The sequence below is a fragment of the Sebastes umbrosus genome, chromosome 10, assembly GCF_015220745.1.
Source record: "Sebastes umbrosus isolate fSebUmb1 chromosome 10, fSebUmb1.pri, whole genome shotgun sequence".
NCBI lineage: Eukaryota > Metazoa > Chordata > Actinopteri > Perciformes > Sebastidae > Sebastes > Sebastes umbrosus.
In genome coordinates, this window is record NC_051278.1 from 18,922,071 (window position 1) to 18,940,018 (window position 17,948).

General features: G+C 39.2%; 1 protein-coding gene across 2 annotated transcripts in view; it reads right to left on the reverse strand.

Moving 5' to 3' along the window:
* Positions 1–2,289: 2,289 nt before the first annotated feature.
* ppp1r21 (protein phosphatase 1, regulatory subunit 21) overlaps positions 2,290–17,948 on the reverse strand; it is an 18,166-nt gene continuing 2,507 nt past the window's right edge. Inside the window, exons 2-22 of one of the 2 annotated variants that reach the window (XM_037782822.1) lie at positions 17,048–17,116; positions 16,276–16,392; positions 15,140–15,241; positions 14,885–15,049; positions 14,729–14,787; positions 14,360–14,454; positions 14,048–14,100; positions 12,569–12,718; positions 12,336–12,437; positions 12,145–12,233; positions 11,857–11,993; positions 11,437–11,529; positions 10,213–10,340; positions 9,459–9,608; positions 8,491–8,583; positions 7,429–7,683; positions 6,983–7,018; positions 6,132–6,248; positions 5,409–5,507; positions 5,191–5,319; positions 2,290–3,863 (exon numbers count right to left, since the gene is read on the reverse strand). In XM_037782822.1, the coding sequence (XP_037638750.1) occupies positions 3,834–3,863; positions 5,191–5,319; positions 5,409–5,507; positions 6,132–6,248; positions 6,983–7,018; positions 7,429–7,683; positions 8,491–8,583; positions 9,459–9,608; positions 10,213–10,340; positions 11,437–11,529; positions 11,857–11,993; positions 12,145–12,233; positions 12,336–12,437; positions 12,569–12,718; positions 14,048–14,100; positions 14,360–14,454; positions 14,729–14,787; positions 14,885–15,049; positions 15,140–15,241; positions 16,276–16,392; positions 17,048–17,116 (2,268 nt within the window). In that variant the 3' untranslated portion in view covers positions 2,290–3,833. Of the gene's footprint in view, positions 3,864–5,190; positions 5,320–5,408; positions 5,508–6,131; positions 6,249–6,982; positions 7,019–7,428; positions 7,684–8,490; positions 8,584–9,458; positions 9,609–10,212; positions 10,341–11,436; positions 11,530–11,856; positions 11,994–12,144; positions 12,234–12,335; positions 12,438–12,568; positions 12,719–14,047; positions 14,101–14,359; positions 14,455–14,728; positions 14,788–14,884; positions 15,050–15,139; positions 15,242–16,245; positions 16,393–17,047; positions 17,117–17,948 lie in introns of both variants that reach the window. The other variant, XM_037782821.1, reaches the window with a different exon arrangement.

Here is a 17,948-nt window from a genome sequence, read left to right on the forward strand (position 1 = left end):
TTTATGCACATTTTAATTCATTTCAGGGTTTTGTAGGCTGTGTGTCAAAAAATGGACATATAACTATATATCTGCAGGAGAGATAATAATGCACTATATTCATTTTTAAAAGTCTCTTCTACACTATATTAATTTTTAACAGTCTCTTCTACACTATATTAATTTTTAACAGTCTCTTCTACACTATATTAATTTTTAACAGTCTCTTCTGCACTATACTCATTTTTAACAATCTCTTCTGCACTATATTCACTTTTTTAAAAGTCGCGTATCACAGCTGTTACCCTGCACTATATTTACTTTTAACAGTTTTCTTCATCTCCTTGTATTTTTATATCTGGTATATTTTTTTTGTACTTTGTACTACTAACTTTTTACTGCCATTTTACTAACATGAGCACTATGGGCACTGTGGAACTGTGATGCTGGAAACTTGAATTTCCCTCGGGATTAATAAAGTTACTATTATCTATCTATCTATCTATCTATAAACATGACATGTTACAAAGTGCATGCATGCCCCCATGTATAGCATCTAATTACAAGTTAAGCCTGATGGCAATGTTGTAAATCTACAGATTCAGCAAAGGATGGACTTGAATTAAAGGTGAATCACAGTTAGAACCTACAAATAAAATATTAAGTATGTTCATGAGGCTGTTGTTGTTTTGTTGTTTGTTTTCTCTCACTCTTTTAACCCTGTTTTGACAATATTGCTATCGTCTGGCAGCTTTGCGCTTGCACTTTTCTGTTATATTGTATAAGGGTACTGGGTGTTTCATGCTTGTGTGTGTGTTTATTGTAAAAGAAAAAGTTGAAAAAGTTGAAAATCAAAAAGTATGTTCATGAGGAATATATATATATATAAACTACTTAAGCTCTGTCCTGTCATCATTTTGCCTTACTTGAGAAGTATATAACAATACACCATTTCAAGCAGGATATTACCTTTCTACCACCACATGTCTCTTAATGTATTATGCTCTTATGTTAATTCTGCAGCCTCTGTGCTTCTTGAATTACAAAAATTAAAACCTAACTACCATTTTATCATTATTACTGGTCAAAAGCTGGACATGTAACTATAAACATTACATGTTACAAAGTGCATGCATGCCCCCCATGTGCCCCCAGTTGGTGCACCTTTTCCACACACCTTATATTGTCCTCCTTTGGCATAATGTGTAATAACTTATTGTTTTGATACCAATGGTTACAGGTTTTTAGTTTTCTCATTATTTGGTCTTTATGATTTGTTCTTTTATTGTTGTTTTTATTTTGTCTGTATTTCATTGTATCTATGCAAGCACTTTGAAACTATGTTTAGAAAGATGCTATTCAAATAAAGATTATTATTATTATTATTATTATTATTATTATTATTATTATTATGTATAGCATCTAATTACAAGTTAAGCCTGATGGCAGTGTTGCAATTCTACAGATTCAGAAAAAGGATGGACTTGAATTAAAGGTGAATCACAGTTAGAACCTACAAGAGGGGGTTACAATAAAATATTAAGTATGTTCATGAGGCTGTTGTTGTTTTTGTTGTTTCTTTTCTCTCACTCTTTACGCTGTTTTGCCAATATTGCTGTCGTCTGGCAGCTTTGCGCTTGCACTTTTCTGTTATTTTGTATAAGGGTACTGAGTGTTTGTTGCTTGTGTGTGTGTTTAGTGTAAAAAAAAGAAGTTGAAAATCAAAAAGTATGTTCATGAGGAATAAAAGGGGTTGTACAAAAAACACATCTTTGTCCTTTTATTATGTTGATTTACATTACTTATAAAAAACCACTTCAAACTCTGTCCTGTCATCATTTTGCCTTATTTGAGAAGTATATAACAATACACCATTTCAAGCAGGATATTACTTTTCTACCACCACACGTCTCAATGTATTATGCTCTTATATTAATTCTGCAGCCCCTGTGCTTCTTGAATTACAAAAATGAAAACCAAACCACCATTTTATCATTATTACCTGGTCAAAAGCTCTTGAATGCATAAATAAGTGGTGGTTATGACTTCTTTGACCTCTGAAGTAGTGTACCAAGAGTACTTGAAAGCCTCATAAATTCATCCAAAATGACACAACATGTTTTTCCTTCCCAAACAAAGTGACGGCATCAAACAGTAATCTTCCAGTTCTCATGTGTCCAGTTCAGCGATGTTGCCTCATTTCCCAGTGGTTAGGGTGTGTAACCGGCTGTTTTGTTTTTTTAAATTACAGGCAATTTAAAATCTCCTCCAACTCCCAGAAATGCGGCACGAAAAGTTAGGTCAGAAGCATTTCAATGTTGAACACGCTTTTTTATTTTGTTTCACATATTTATATGTGCTTTTGAACAGGTTACATTGTGAGAATACAAGTATTTTTTTTTATCAGTTCCAGGTGTGTTGGCAAATCTTTATGGACAAAAGGTTTGCTGGCAGGTGTCGACTGGCAAAAAAAAAGGTTTGAATGAACTGCTCATAACCACTGCTGGGCTTTTCTTTCTTTTTGCTCGTGTCACTACAGGCCAAAGAGGGTCTGTTTTTACCGTAAACTTAAACTGCACTCCCGCCATGACTCATGATTCAGGTTTTTCTAAGCACCAGCTACAGTATGGCCCAACCCCTCTATAACACTTCCAAGTAATCTAGCCTTACAGGAGAAAAAGATTTTCCCAAATTTTGTGTAAAATAAAAATGTGTAACCTCTGAATAAATGCCTTTGTGTATATATATATATATATATATATATTTTTTTTTTTAAAGAAATTATACAGTACAATTATATCATGATTTCAAATGAGTGTATATTCACATTAACCCTTTTTTCTCCATACATATTACAACATGAATTTAGAGACCGTTGTGCACATCCACACGTACTTTGGTGATAAAAATGACTATTGTTACAGAGTAACTTCAGAGACAGACTGACACCATTTCACGAGCTCCGACTTGTCCGTCCTACCCTTTTCATCTGAGTAAACGCAGTGAATCAGTGCTTCAAGGCAGACATTTCATCTAGTCTCCACTCCCACATGACTGAAAATTTCCCAAAATGAGGAATGAATTCAAGTGTCTTTGTTGTCAAGTTGTTCATTCAAGGTTTTAAAGCCCTTCTTTACAGAAGCTTGTAATAGATGCATGTGTTGTTGTAAGGGTGTGTTATGCTGTATGTAGACACACAGGCCCTTGGGAACCACTTGCGCAAATAATCTCAAATTTGATCTAAAAAGTGTAAAACAATACTCACATGATGTAAAGCCTGGTGCCACAGTCGCACGATGAGACGACACTCTGCACACATACAGCCACACCAACATTTACTCTGTACGCCTGCTCGCACAGATAAGAAAGCAGTTTCATTCTCCCTCACGCGTACGTTAAAAGCAGGAAAAGTACACACGCTGATCAACAGGGTTTGGTCTTCAAGTCTTGACTTCAGTAAAGCAGCTTCAAACTGTTCCCGCTGTTTAACTTCCTGTGTCCCCTTTTGGGGAAAAGCTGTTTCTCTCCCACCCTGCTTTGGCCAAAAGGTCAAGCAGCAGCTTCCGGTACAGTTTCAGAAAGCATTTGTAGCAAAATCGTGTTGTGTTATAACTGGTGCTGTGACAAGGAAAAGGGAAAAAAAGAAGCTTCTTCAGTCAAACATTGTTCAAGCCTCCATACAAGTTCATTTTGTACTGCCACTGCCTGACAGTGGAGGAATCTGAGGCCCTCCCGTGGTTCAGTGACAGTGGAATTGTTGGTACCAGGACGCTGCTGGGAGGCTCCACACACCAGATCTTCTCTCAAGGTGCCATTTGTGATGCCAAAATGGAGCCAGAGTTCAGAGGGCAGCTCTAGCGACCTTTGTTCTTTTTGGAATTTCCCTAAAGGAAACAGAAAATAACAGAAAATAAAAGCTCAGTTCTACATAAAAATGAATCCGGGATTGGTACAACATTTTAAGTACCGTGTTGCGTTTAAGTGCAGCAAGTTGCGAAAAATTCATATTTGTTTTTTGCATTCTGTTTCAAAATCTAAAAACATGCTGAGGCTGGTCTCTGGCCTTCGAGAGAAAATCACCACCTTTGACTCACAAACATGTTCAGTCCTGCAGCTTCCCAACATGCAGCCATCTGTGTGCACACAAGCAGGAACATGCACGCTTAAAAAACGGGCCTCTCCATTCCTGCAGCTCTGACTTAACGATTTCTTCAGATGGCTCCAGCAGGTGCTTTTCCCATCAGGCCTGGCGGCAACCACTACACCGCCGATGACCTCGCGGTTCACCTCGTAACTGACAGAAACTTTACAACGTCACATTTCACTGCCAAACCTGAAATGATCCTTCACACTCCCTGAAGCCGCTGGATTTCGTTTTATTGTTCCTCTTTAACAATAGAGCTTTTACACTTATTTATATGGAGACTGACAGCATGAGACAGCTGAAAACAAACCTGAAACAAACCTACATTATTATTATTGTTGTAGTTATTGAACTTACTTTATCACAATTATTATATTTTTATTTGTTTTTTTCTAATATTATTACTATTTACTTTTATCTTTTCCTTACTATTATTATTATTATTATTATTATTATTATTATTTATGTAGTTATTGAACTTACTTATCAACATTATCACAATTACCATACTTTTATTTATTTGTTTTTTCTTATATTATTACTATTTTCTTTTATATTTTCTTCTTCTTATTAATGTAGTTATTGAATTACTTACCAACATTATCACAATTACCATTTATTTATTTACGTATTTATTTATTTATTTATTTCTCTCCCCATCTCCTCTTTCCCCTTCTTCTCCTTGGACATACCTGCAAATGCCTCTGGTCACAGTTATTCACACATGAATATATGACACTTACACAACACATTTTCATACCTGCACACAAACACTTACAATACTCCCACTAACACATCTTTTGTTATTGTCTGTATATTTCATGTTACACCCTTATCTGTATAGTGTGTCACCTGTTTGTATTATGTCCCACTGACAAAATAAAAGACAAAATAAAAAAAATATAAAAAGAAGTCATGGATGAGTCATGTCTAATGTTAATAAAAATGTGTTAAAAGTAAAAAAAAGAAAAGAAAACAAACCTGAGAGCGAAGCCACGTTTTGAAAGGCAACAATTTTGACAAGAGCTTGGATTAAAAAGGATAAAAAGCAGACACATGTGTTGTACCTTGCTGCCCAGTTTGAGCGTGTCGATTTCCTCTCTCTGCTTGCTCAAAGTCTCATTCATACTACACAGGTGGTCGCTCATCATGCTGAGCTGGTCTTCGTAGCTCCTCTTTGTTGTAGCCAGCTCGTCCTGTAAGAGAGACACCTCAGTTACAGTGTGAATGTCTTCTGAGCTGGGAGGAGGCTGATGTCTATACTTAGACAGGACTGCGTTTTTACCTGCAAGCGTGTGATGTTCTGATTAGCCAGTTTGACCTCCTCGCTCAGAGTCTCCCGTGATTTTTCCGCAATGGCTAATCTCTTGGCCAAAGCTCGACACTAGAAAAGGGAAAAAGGAAAGTAAACAACTGGCGTCCCCTGACAGGTTTAACGCATGTCTGGCGTACTTTACAGAACTTTTTCCAAAGCTGCAATAAAGATAGATAGAGATATTTCTTTGAGTAATGGGTATATTTGAGGACAGCGCCAAAGGTAAATGCAAAGTGACAGTTTAATACCTGAGACACTGCCTCGAGATCAAGTGCGTTCCTGTTGCTACGATACAAAATGTGGATGACTGACACGCCAGTTAATCACAATGCGACCGCATGTCACTTAGAGAAGTATCTACATTCAGACCAAGCCTCGGCGTAATACTAAAAATAAAAAGGTGTCAGTTTCTCAGTAAAAGGAAACACTTGGTAATAATGGAAGATTTTCACAAGCACAAAAGGAAAGAACAGAGAAATAAGTTAACTTCTGGTTTCTATGCTCTCTGTTCTCAAATTAAAGAAGAAGATAAAAATAGTACACATGAGGGAACAGGTCAAGTGCACTAAATGTATTTGGGCGTTAAGTGGAAGTTGGAAGACTTTCCATATTTCTTCCCAGATGAATGCATGCAATGTTAGAGATGAAAAGGTCACTTCTTTGCTGTAAGAAGCAGCTTAGTTTGGGCTTCACCTCAGAGTGGAAGTGCACAGCTTTGCTGTCTGAAATCTGGAGCTGGGTGGTGAGCTCTCCCACTCTGGCCATGTAGTGAGTCTTTATCAGCTGCTCCCTGGACTGCTCGTCTCCCACCTGCAAACACAGACACAACATCCAGCTAGATAAGATTGTTTTTCGCTTCTTGGAAATTTGATTTGAAATACTTTTAAAAAAAAATTATAATTATTTAGGAACTCTTTATTTAAATATGTCACTTGATTAAAGCTGTAGTCTGTCACTTTGAGTAAATATGATAAAAAGTTATTTTTATACAACTGTCACTATATCCTGACAGCAATGCATGAGGTTGTATGTGTCCACCAACCAGTCAATTTGCAGTTTACATCCATGTCTGGCCAAAATGTCATCACTACATAATTTTATCCTGTTAGACATTTGTGCGAAATTGTCCTAATTAGCATATGAATATTTGAGGTGTGGCCAAAAACGTGTTTTGTGAGGTCACAGTGACCTTGACCATTGATCTTTGAGCACCAAAATCTGATCAGTTCAGAAATAGGCATTACAGAAACAGAATCTTGATTCATATTTGAAAAGCGGCGTCTAGTTTAACAGTTTGATCGGAGTTCAAGAGTTTCGCGAGCAGTGATTGACCCTAACCCTCTGATTGGTTGTTTTTCTCCAATCTGTGAAATCTTGCAAATGCCATTATGAGCATGGAAGAACACGGAGGAAACAACAACAGGATTATCTGTCTCATGCACTACTGTCAGGATATAGTGACCGTTTTATAAAAATAACTTTTTGTTTTAATCATATTTGCTCAAAGTTACCAACTTTAGCTTTTAAGTGTTCTGACAACTCACATGTTCAATGGTAGGTGTTGTGCACAACATGCCAACCTGGTGACGAGACAAAAGAGAGAAACATATCAGTTGTTATAATGTTATAAAATCCACTTAAAGCACAGACAGGCCTCCAGCACTGTTAGGATAAACTAGCCATGCAAGAAACAATAACAACAAAAGCTAATACACAAGTAGTGCAGAGACTAGTGAGTCAACTGCTCTGGATTGTGACTGCACTGTGAACTCTCCAGTGAATGCATAAACAACAGTATTCTTCCATTCTGCCAATTCAGCACATTGGCAGTCTGAGTTTCATTAAGCAAAAACTTGCTTAGCGTGGGCGCTACAAGAAAAGAACGATAATAATCCCTTTGTTGAAGCAAATCAGATACCGGTGCCATGGGCAGAAAATGTCCTCTACAAGTGAGAACTAATAAGTATAGCAGCCAGTTGAGTAACTGTACCAGGCTGGTGCACAGCGTAGTCTCTTTCCCAGCATCCTTCTCCTCTGTCTCTGCTTCCTCAAGGCTCTCTGCGAGTGTGCCGGCTGCGGCTAAATGTGAGTCTGGACTTCCCCCTAGAGCTGCTGCGAGCTGCACTTCCAGGTCTGCAATGCGCTGGTTCTCCTTTTCCAGCCGCACCTTCCCCAGCTGGGCCTCCAGGAGCCAGTGCTCCTTCTCCTGCTCCAGCCGAGCAATCTTCTCCTGGCTCTGCTGCACCTGCAAGAGGCCAACAGGGAGACGAGAGGACAGTGAGCTCGCGGGGAAGAGGGTTTTGCAAAGGTTAGGAGGAGTTAAAGTTAAAGGGCGGCAATATTTAGGAAGAAATGGGGAAACTATATAACTAAGCAGTTTGTAATAATACAATCTTTGGGTAGAGATTTTTTTAAAAACACATTTTTTTAATCCAACCAATAAAAGAAGATGAGGTCCTGAGGTCTTTAGATTGTTCCTTCCAAAACCCAGAGGCTCAAAAGCCCAATAAGCTCTATCTTTATGAATTCCTTTTAAGACTTTGTACTTGTAGTAGTAAACTTGGTGCTGAAGTGACAAATTGAAGCAGGTTTGTATGGACCCAAAGGACACATTTAAAAAAAAGCAGGCCCTTTGAACTTGCTCAGGGCAGAATATGCAGAGGCTCACTGGCCAAGTCTTCCTCACACCCTCTCCCTAAAGAGCGACCGTCTGCAACACATCTCAAATATCACAAGAATGTCATGTATCATTTTAAGACTGAGATTTCTGCACTTTTTTTATGACCAACCTTTCCATATTTCCCTGCATTTTCTCAGAAACTACTGATGGTGTTCTGCAGCCACAACAAACATTAATTGCATGTGGAGTCATTTTGGACTTTACTTCTATGTTATATTATACCACTTGCCTTCAGGGCAACCAAACCTGGCTGACTCCTACATGGTCCACATTGTCACACTGAGTGTCTCTTTGAAAAAATGATAAGTAAAAATCTTTAAATTAATCAATTCTAAACCAACAGAAATGGAGTTTTAGAGCTGAGCGTCATACCTGCTGAGTGAGACCTTCTCTGCTCTCAGTGGAGCTGGTGAGTATGCGTCGGTTTGACAGGGCTTCTCTGTATGGGACAGACTGCGGCCTGGCCTGTATGAGAAACAAAACAAGAAGTATAGTAGGAAAATGGTCATTTATTAATAAAAACAACATGCATTTCATATTTATATTGAACTTTAATTGTATAGCACTATTCTTAAAAGGGGAACACCATCTAAACTAAGAATTCCAACATGTTATTTCCATGGCCTAATAAAGTTCAAGTGGGAACATGACCTGCTCTCTCTCAAAGCCAGAAACCAGAGAAGTCAGTCTCAAACTTGTGATGTCATAGGGTATAACGTCTGGAGCTGCTCCATAGACAATGAATGGGAGACAGATTTTGTTTGTTTGATTTTTTTAATACCCAAATGAGCTTTATTCTATTGTAGTGTCCTCAGTTGTGAAACAGAAAATGTTCCCATATACTCAGAACGTTCCTCTGGGTGCTTTCAGTGTCATCTATAACATCTTTTCCTATTCATTGTCTATGGAGCAGTTCCACACTTTATACCTTATGACATCACACGTTTGAGTTTCAGCACTCTGGTTTTTGGATTTGGGAGAGAGAGTTGTTCATGTTTACTAATATAGTTGGACTGTCTTAGTCCATAGGAATAACATGTATGAAAATGGGCGTAGTTCCCTTTTTAAAGTCCTTTCAATAGAAAATAAAAATAAAAAAAATAAAGAATAAAAGCAAAGTAAAGAAAAGAAATTGAGTCATAAAATACAGGGGCAATAAAATATGGATAAAAGTAGCTAAAAGCATAAAATAGTAAAAGTGGAGAGATAAAACCAGATGAGACATGAAATATTCACAAAGGCGTTTTAAAAGAGAGGCTTTCACTGCAAAGGCTCGGTCACATTTTGTCATGAGCCAAGACTTGGGAATAATCAGCAGATTTAAGCATACATATACTGACCTTTTTGATAGCATGGATATAGGCAGCTGCCTTCTTTTTGTTGGCCAACATACTCTCTGCTTGCAACGGGTTAAGAGCTACTGTGCTGCCTCTCGGACTGTAGCCTGATGATGTGAAGAAGTCCAAGTTGTTGCTGAAGAAAGTGGCAATCTGCAACAAAACAGTGACACATAAAACATAAACACGTATCATTAAAATGAGAGAGATCTTTGCAGCCTCCTTAGCTAAAGAAACACTAATTATGCCCACACATCTCAATGCAGATACTCAGCATTCTGTTTAGCCTCAAATTAACCAGTGTGTTTATAGCAGAGAGATGATTACACCACCAAGTGTCCAGGATGATAAACGTCTGAGCAATTAAGCTTTTTTGCCTGCAGAGATGATCACTCTCAAAATGCGGATCACTCCACACATCGTAAGCCAGCGTGTTTTATTCAGCGCTGCAAAACCCATCGGACATCAGCAGACACACCTCAGCCAACGCTTCACTTGATTCACAAAGAGAAAATCATTTATCCCCTTTTAGTCTGACTGGGGAGCAGCTGTACACACTGCGAGTTGGACAGTATCTTTGAACATTTAGCCGCTGCCCACCTGAGTCCCGTCATTATGAGGTGGCAAAATTGCCAAGGTGATCCAGTTGCAGTGAAATCTCACTGCTACTTACAATTAAGCTTTTGTGCATCACATTTGTAAACGCACGATACAGGGAAAATAAACCTGGCTGCTGCCTGCCCCCTGTTGGCCGTACCTTGCCGGTGCTGCTGGTCAGACAGCCCAATGATCCGAGCAGGCACTCTGTGGTGGTGCAGAGCTTCTGGGTGATGGTGGGGAGCTCCTTCTCCAAGCTGGCCTTCTGGTTGTAGTGCTTTGACATCTCTGCATACACGGGGAGGAAACAGAAGAGCAGGAGAAGCATTTACAGCAGCTGTTGGCTAGGAGTCCCTTCTTCAGCTTTTACATATGACATATTTATCATCTTTTGAGATCAGAAGGCAGCCGTTATGTGACGCTCCCTTACTGATTGGTGTGTAAATGATGTGTAACAGACAGAACTGTGGACTCGAGTCACACGACCTGACATGACATGACATGATTTGACAAAATAAAAACAAAGACTCGCCACTCAATTTGGACTTCAACACCAATGATTCGTGACTTCACTTTGACTTGATCCTTTTTGACTTGAAAATACTTGATAACTTCCCCCAAGCCCAAAGATTAAAAAGTTATTTAAAAAGGGTGACATGGATCAATTAATTTCCCTTCATTTCCTGAATCAGCACTTTATTTGAACCAATCCGACAGCATCCCATCAAATTGCAGGAGAGAACCACGAAGAAATAACGTTAAGTTACTGAGCACCATTTGGAAAAAAATATGCCAAAGAGGATTTCGTTCGCGTTAAAAACTACGTGGTGGTCAACAAAAAATTAATTGCAGTATGCAAAACGTGCGGGTCGAAAATTACAGCCGGAGACGCAAATGGTATTACATTAGGTGAAGAGTGCATTTTGACTTATTTAGGACTCGAAACTCAAAGTCTTGGACCTGGGACTTGACTGCAAAGACTTGGTCCCACCTCTTGTTACAGATCATATCTCATGTTGTAAAAGTGCATGTTTTTAGTGTACATTTGACCACAATCACTGTCCCCCACAAGAACAAAGACAAAAGGTACTCATTACATTAACACATTTCCACTCAGCTAAATGTGTCAGCTGTACACATAAGTGACTCTTCTCTGCAAGAGGGCACTAAATCATATTTCCATTTCACATCTCAGCGTGATAGATGCTACACTGAAGCCTCTGGATATTTACACTTCAAAGATTGGTGCTGTGGGTATTGTCACGAAAACAGAAAAATGAGTCTGACTGTTATGAATGGCAACAGCAGCTAGGTGGTTACGTTACCGCGTCGCGCTCAGGTTGTGAATGGCTCTGGTTAATGAATGGCTCACGGTGCTGCTCACCTTTAATGGCATCGTGAAGACTGTGCAGGCAGGCGGCCAGCTGGGTGAAGACAGCTGAGGTGCTGCTCTGTGGCATGGCATCCTGCCGAACACCTGAGACACATTTGCACACATTTGTCAAACAAGCATATCGTATTACTTCACAGCAGCACCCGTTCGTTCCATTAAAAACAAGCTACTTTAAAATACTTGAAAGAAAAAAAACAATGATTCTTCACATTCATTTGTAATGCTACTTTTCTAATCCAATTCTCACTGGGATAATAGACAGAAATTTTAATCAGAAAGATATGAAATATTAACCAGGTGCTGAAACTAAAACCCCAGAAACACAATGTTTTAATTAAACTAATCTCTAAAACAACTCAGCTGCATGAACTAATCTGTGACATATGGTATGTATTGTATATGTTAACCTACTGGGTAAGGCCAAAAGTTTAATGTAGCTCTGCAGTTTCTCAAACACAGCAGTTACTCTCTTCATGTCAGTCTGCAACTCCTGGTTTTTCACAATAAGGGCAGCGGTACAAAGAGATGCGTTGCACTCTTCTTCCAGGCTGAAAAGAGAAGAAAAGATCAATACAGCCTCCTCCACTATATTTCTCACACACACACACACACACACACACACACACACACACACACACACACACACACACACACACACACACACACACACACACACACACACACACACACAGCGCTGACCTTTTCAGCTGGTAGGGAAGAATCTTTTGCAGAAAGTGGGTGTATGAGGAGAAATTATCAGCAAAGTTCTTCAGCTTGACCACAGTCTCCTTTAATTCAAGATAAAACAAAAAGACACAATAGGTGGTTGGCTATAAGCAAGCAGCATTATGAACTGGCCCACACAATGTCCCTGTCCAAAAACAACTCACCAGTACTGTGACGGTGTCCTCTGTGATGCTTTGGTGTAACTGCAGGAAGCCGTCCTCCAGGGGGCGCACATAGGCTGCATTCTCATGTAGATACTGAGAAAACTAGGTAGAGAGGAGTCATGCATTTAGAATATTTAATATGTAAAACCACTGCTACTGTCTTTTATAGTTGACTTTAAAGTGCATTTGTTATATGATAGGCAGTGTGTATTTCTTGTGTACGGCGGCCTCACCTTCTGGTTAAGAGGGGAGATGGGCTCAATGGAGGAGTCCAGGGGATAGATGTGCACTCTCTGTTCTGTGTAGGAGTGGAAGTTCAACAGAGCAGCCACCAGGTCCTGAATGAAGCCTAGGGCCTGACCTGCCACGTCCCGGGCTTTAAGCTAAAACCACACAGAGAACACACTCAATGTTTTAGTCCCGTCTCTGAAGAAATTCCGCTGGATGAACAAATCCAGCCAAACAATTACAGTAGGTGAGTAATTGATAAATCAATCAAAAGAAAATTAATCTGCAACTATTTTGATAACTAATTTTAAACATAAATATCAAACTTTTTCAAGTTCCAGCTTCTAAATTGTGTGGATTTGCTACGTTAATTTGTCTTAAGCAGTGTTGGGGAGTAACTGGTAACATGTAATGGCATTACGAAATTAAAATACAAAATAATTCTAATTGTAATTAAATTACAGTTACTAATCAATATGTTGGCGATCACAAAGAATAATTATTTTTGGTAAAAAGCTTATATATAGAATATAACATTTATTCTGTTGCTTTGCGATCGATTAATTAGTGGATTATTGGCGACATGACGCCGGCTGTGAGCGGAAGGAGAGCTCGGCTCGCCTCGCTGCCTTTCTGGGCTGGACCCACGGCGGGACTACGGTGGTGTGCAGCACCCCGACGGACTTCTCTCCACTCACCAGTTGTTGAACTGAAAGGCTTCTAGTGACACATTATGGACTCAAGAGGTTAATTTCCATTCAGAGCCCCTAGTGATTGTTTTTAATATTTTTTGAGTCACCAGCCTGGTAACATCTTATATCATTGAATTGTTCAGCCCCTCTTTACCCCGCTCTCTCTCTCTCTCTCTCTCGCGCGCTTTTTTTTCACCAGCAATTAAAAAGCTGTGTCTACATCAACACATTGCTTAATACATTTTAACAGGGTAACTAGTAATCTGTAACCTATTACATTCCAAAAGTATCCTTCCCAACACTGGTCTTAAGTGATAATATAGTATAGTAATTTGAGTGTCTTTGGGTTTTGGACTGTTGGTCTGGCAAAACAAGGCATGAAGACACCTTAAACTATTACTTGATATTTTATTGACCACTTGATTAATCAAATAAAATAATGGGCAGATTACTCGACAATGAAAATAATCTGTAGTTGCCACACTATCTATAACTATTGCGCAGTTTGCTGAATTGTTTCTGCCAATAGATAAGTTTGAGAATAGTTGAGCATTATTGTCAGAATCATTAGGTATTGGTAAAATATGTACATGTTTTGTAAAAATGTGGGTTTGAGAAACTGCATTATGCAAACAAAAAAAGAATAAATGTAATAATTGCTGGGGGGAAATATAATTTTTTACAACAGTAAATAAGCTGTAATGTTAAATGACACAAGTATTCTCTTTAAACCAATGAAATGCATGTGCTCTTTGAACCCATTTTAAAAACTGGGTTTGTTTTATCACTCACCTGGTGCCTTCGATTGTGTGGTGGCACGTTTAGGCTGTTGTAGTCACCACATTCTGCAGGGTAGGAGAGACAGATAGTTAAACCAGAGCAGCTCCTCAGTCCCTGCACTGAACCATATTGACTCTACAAACATAGCTTAAGTGGTTTTAGCCTCCTGCCTCCTTGCGTGCAATATTACAGCTCGGTGTAGCATTACTCTATTTACTCCTGGACAGAACGGTGTTATGGCGACAAAGACATAAATGATCTCAAATAGATGTGTGTTCTGTAGCGGATCGTTTTTGTCCGAGCAGCTCAGTGCCAGATACTCACTGGTGTCATTGAAGGGCACTTTCTCCTGGATAACACTGCTGCTCTGTTTCACCTGTCTGTTCAGCTCTGACTGGGACCGCCTCAACTGCTGCTGACTGCAGAAACAAAGCAAAAAAAAAGAGTTTTAGATTATGCATTTTACTTGGTAAATCAAATTCAATGGGGTTTGAGAAATGTATATCCTCAAGGTTTATGTCAAAAAATAAATCACAATCCAGTTTAACAACTCCAGTGGAATCTACCTGTACTATGCTGTACTACAGACAGTATGTATACATACTTTCTATATGCAAATCACCCTTTTGGTTTATAGACACCACGTTGGTGGATTAAATCATTCTGAAACCGTAAATAAAAAGGATGATGTACCACTCTTCTGTTCGCAATCTGCATTCTTTGGCTTCCCTCTCCAGAGTCTGTGCTTTCACCTATCAGAAGAAGGGAAAAAATACATACATTTGAATAAACTTGATCAAAAACTTACAATTACATAATGTACTTCATCCTCCTCCTGTTCATCCTCACCTCTAAACGTGCCTTGTCACTCTGCAACCGCTCAATTGTTTCCATGTACTTGGTGGTGAGTCCATCCACAACGGCGTGGTGCTGCTCAGAGTCTTTTTCCAGCTCCTGCAGTCGTGTCGTCAGCGTGGCCTCCTGCCTCCTGTGCTGCTCATCTGCTTCATAGAACTAATGCGTGTACAGCAGAAAACAGAGCCATCACATGCATAGCCTCACCGGTACGTTAACTGTATATACAGAACACTGTCAGCTGCTTACTTGGATATGAAGGCGCTCATTTTCTTCTATCTTTTTCTGTAGGTCCTCATCAAAAACACTCTGGGTCTCCAGACCGTGCTGTGAGGGAGAGTCTGCTTTAGTCTGGAGGAGGTAGAGATACAAATAGGGGCTGTTAATCATGATCTTTTACAAACATTACTGTTTAATCATAATCATTATTGAGTTTGCAAATTTCATAATCACTCTTAAAATTAATGTTTTTGCAATCAGATTCATTCTATTACTAGGGATGTCACGATACCAGAAATCTATTACTCGATACCAATACCAGTGAATTTCCACGATTCTCGATACCAATTCGATACCACGGGAAAAAAAAAAAACAACAATAAATCCCCTGTACTGTAATTCAACACATACTCTATTATTAAAAACATTTGAATATTACAAAAAACAGAGGCATGTAGCCTTTAAGTAATAAATAAAAAGAATTGACCCATTTTGTTAATTTTGCCGTATCAGCAGCATGTTATCAATCGATAGTCAGACGATGGACACTACATACTGACCGTGAACGCATCTGGTCTGTCAACTCAGAGTAGCAGGAGTAGGAGCAGAGGATTTATTGTCTAAGCGAAGAGCAAACGCACCTATATGGCAATATTTCACGTTTAATCCCAATGCTATAAGGGAACCATGACGTTAATGAGGTAATCGCCGTGGATGGAGCTGTCACAGCCGGTGTGCACGGAGCAGCAAGCCAGGTAGACCCCCGCAGCAAAAGCGCTACCGGAGAGGCCAGACACACCAGCACCCGACGGTACAGATCAGAGTCAGCGCTCTGCACATATTGACCGTCATCTTTTCTTGTAAAATGTCCGGTGTAATCGGTAACACCGGCGATGTCACAAGTTTATTAACCGGGGGGAACATTTTCTGTCACATCCCTACCAATGACCGTTACAGGCATCGTACGGTACCTTCGGTACTGTAGAAAAAGAGTACCGTCACTTTTTTTTTAATTTTTGCATCGACTTGGTAGCAAAGTATCGGTTCGCGTGACATCCCTATCTGTGACTATATGAATGCATCCTGTTCCCTCTACCCAACTGCGTGGCCTCTCCCTTATTTCCCCTCGTGATCACCTTCCCCTTTTTGCCCTTGGCTTCACTGACAGCGAGCTCCTCTTGAAGCAGCTCCACCCTCTTGGCCAGCTGTTGGTTCCTGAAGCTGAGACTGTCCATCTCCTGCTCCTGCTTCCTCAGGCTCTGGTCCCTCTGCTTTAGCTGCTCCTGATGACGATGATGAAAAAAACACATGTCGGGCATAAACTTGATGTGCATGTCTTCTCACCAACCAGCACATCACAGCAAATCACTACCTCAAAATCACGACGACGTCACTATATGCACTGTTGCAGAAAAAAAGAAACTTATGGGCAAATATGGTAGAGCTGACATTGTGCAACTCCAGCATAACTAATAGCAACATTGCAATGAGTGCTAGTAAGATTAGGTGACTGTCTGGATTTGTTTAGCAAATATGAGAATATATTTCTTTATTATACTTCTCCATTAGGCCTTATGATTAGCCTGGCAACCTGATGATGTATTTATTCATATATGGATAGGATTACAGTTTATGATATAATCTGGAATCTCCAAAAAATTAAAGTTGGGGCTTAATTATTTAGCCTGTATCTGGAGTACAAGTAAGGGATAATGTACAGTGAGCCAGTCATTGTTGTGAAATATTATTTCACCAAGATCAGAACTGCGTCCATAGCAACGGTCTGTTATACATAGCAACAGTCTGCTATAAAGAAATAACAGACCGTAGAACGCTATAATTGACCAATCTGAATCAAGTATTCAACAAAGCTGTGTAATAATTGTATACAGCATCTGTGGATCATAATTATTATTTCTGTTTTACATGTCGCTTTACCTTAAATGAGGCAGAGTTGGCCTGTTCATCCACAACAGCCTTCTTCAGCACCTGGTTCTGGGCACGGAGCTGTGAAAACGTACAGAGGACAAGACATAAATTCGATATAAAATGTTATCAGTGGTCAGGATTGAGATGCAAAGGTAGTTTTAAAATAAATAATAATGTTGTATAAGTGCAGCATCTTAAGCTGAAAACACATTTGTCTTTAAATCTCAGTCATTTGCTTTTGTGTGTTTGCAGTTTTTTTTCATCCTATTATGCAAAACATGAAGAGTCACCAAAACAGTTAATACTAAGTGCTCTTTGTTGAACGGCTAGCGGCCTTTAAACACAAACTTAATTCAGCATAACGGCAGTTATGTGTGACAAATACATAGTCAGCACTTCCTGAGCAGGATATGGTGCTTGGCTAACAGGGAGTTCAGAGTCGAACAGGAAACAGCACACACTCCCCGTGCTGTCAGCTGACACAGAAACAAAGGGCACAAACAGCTCACGAGAGACTCACAGGCTTTACTGTCACTTGTTAACAAAGCAACCTTTAAAAATGTTATCAACACAGAGTGATTTTTAGCTGCCTAATATGTCAAAATGTAGCACATATTGTCGTGTGCTGACAACATTCAAGGTAAAAACACGCCATAATAATCATAATCCTATGAAATATCTGGTCTTGTGCTATAATACAATATATATATATATATATATATATATATATATATATATATATATTGTACCCATTTGTACATTTGTATGTACACGTGATTATAGGAAGGTCTGAACATGACATGAGTATGACAGAAAATAGACACTTATGATAACACCCTTTCCTCTCCCTTTAACTAGAAATAACAATATATTTATTATTCTACCTTCTGCATTAAATGAAACCCTATCT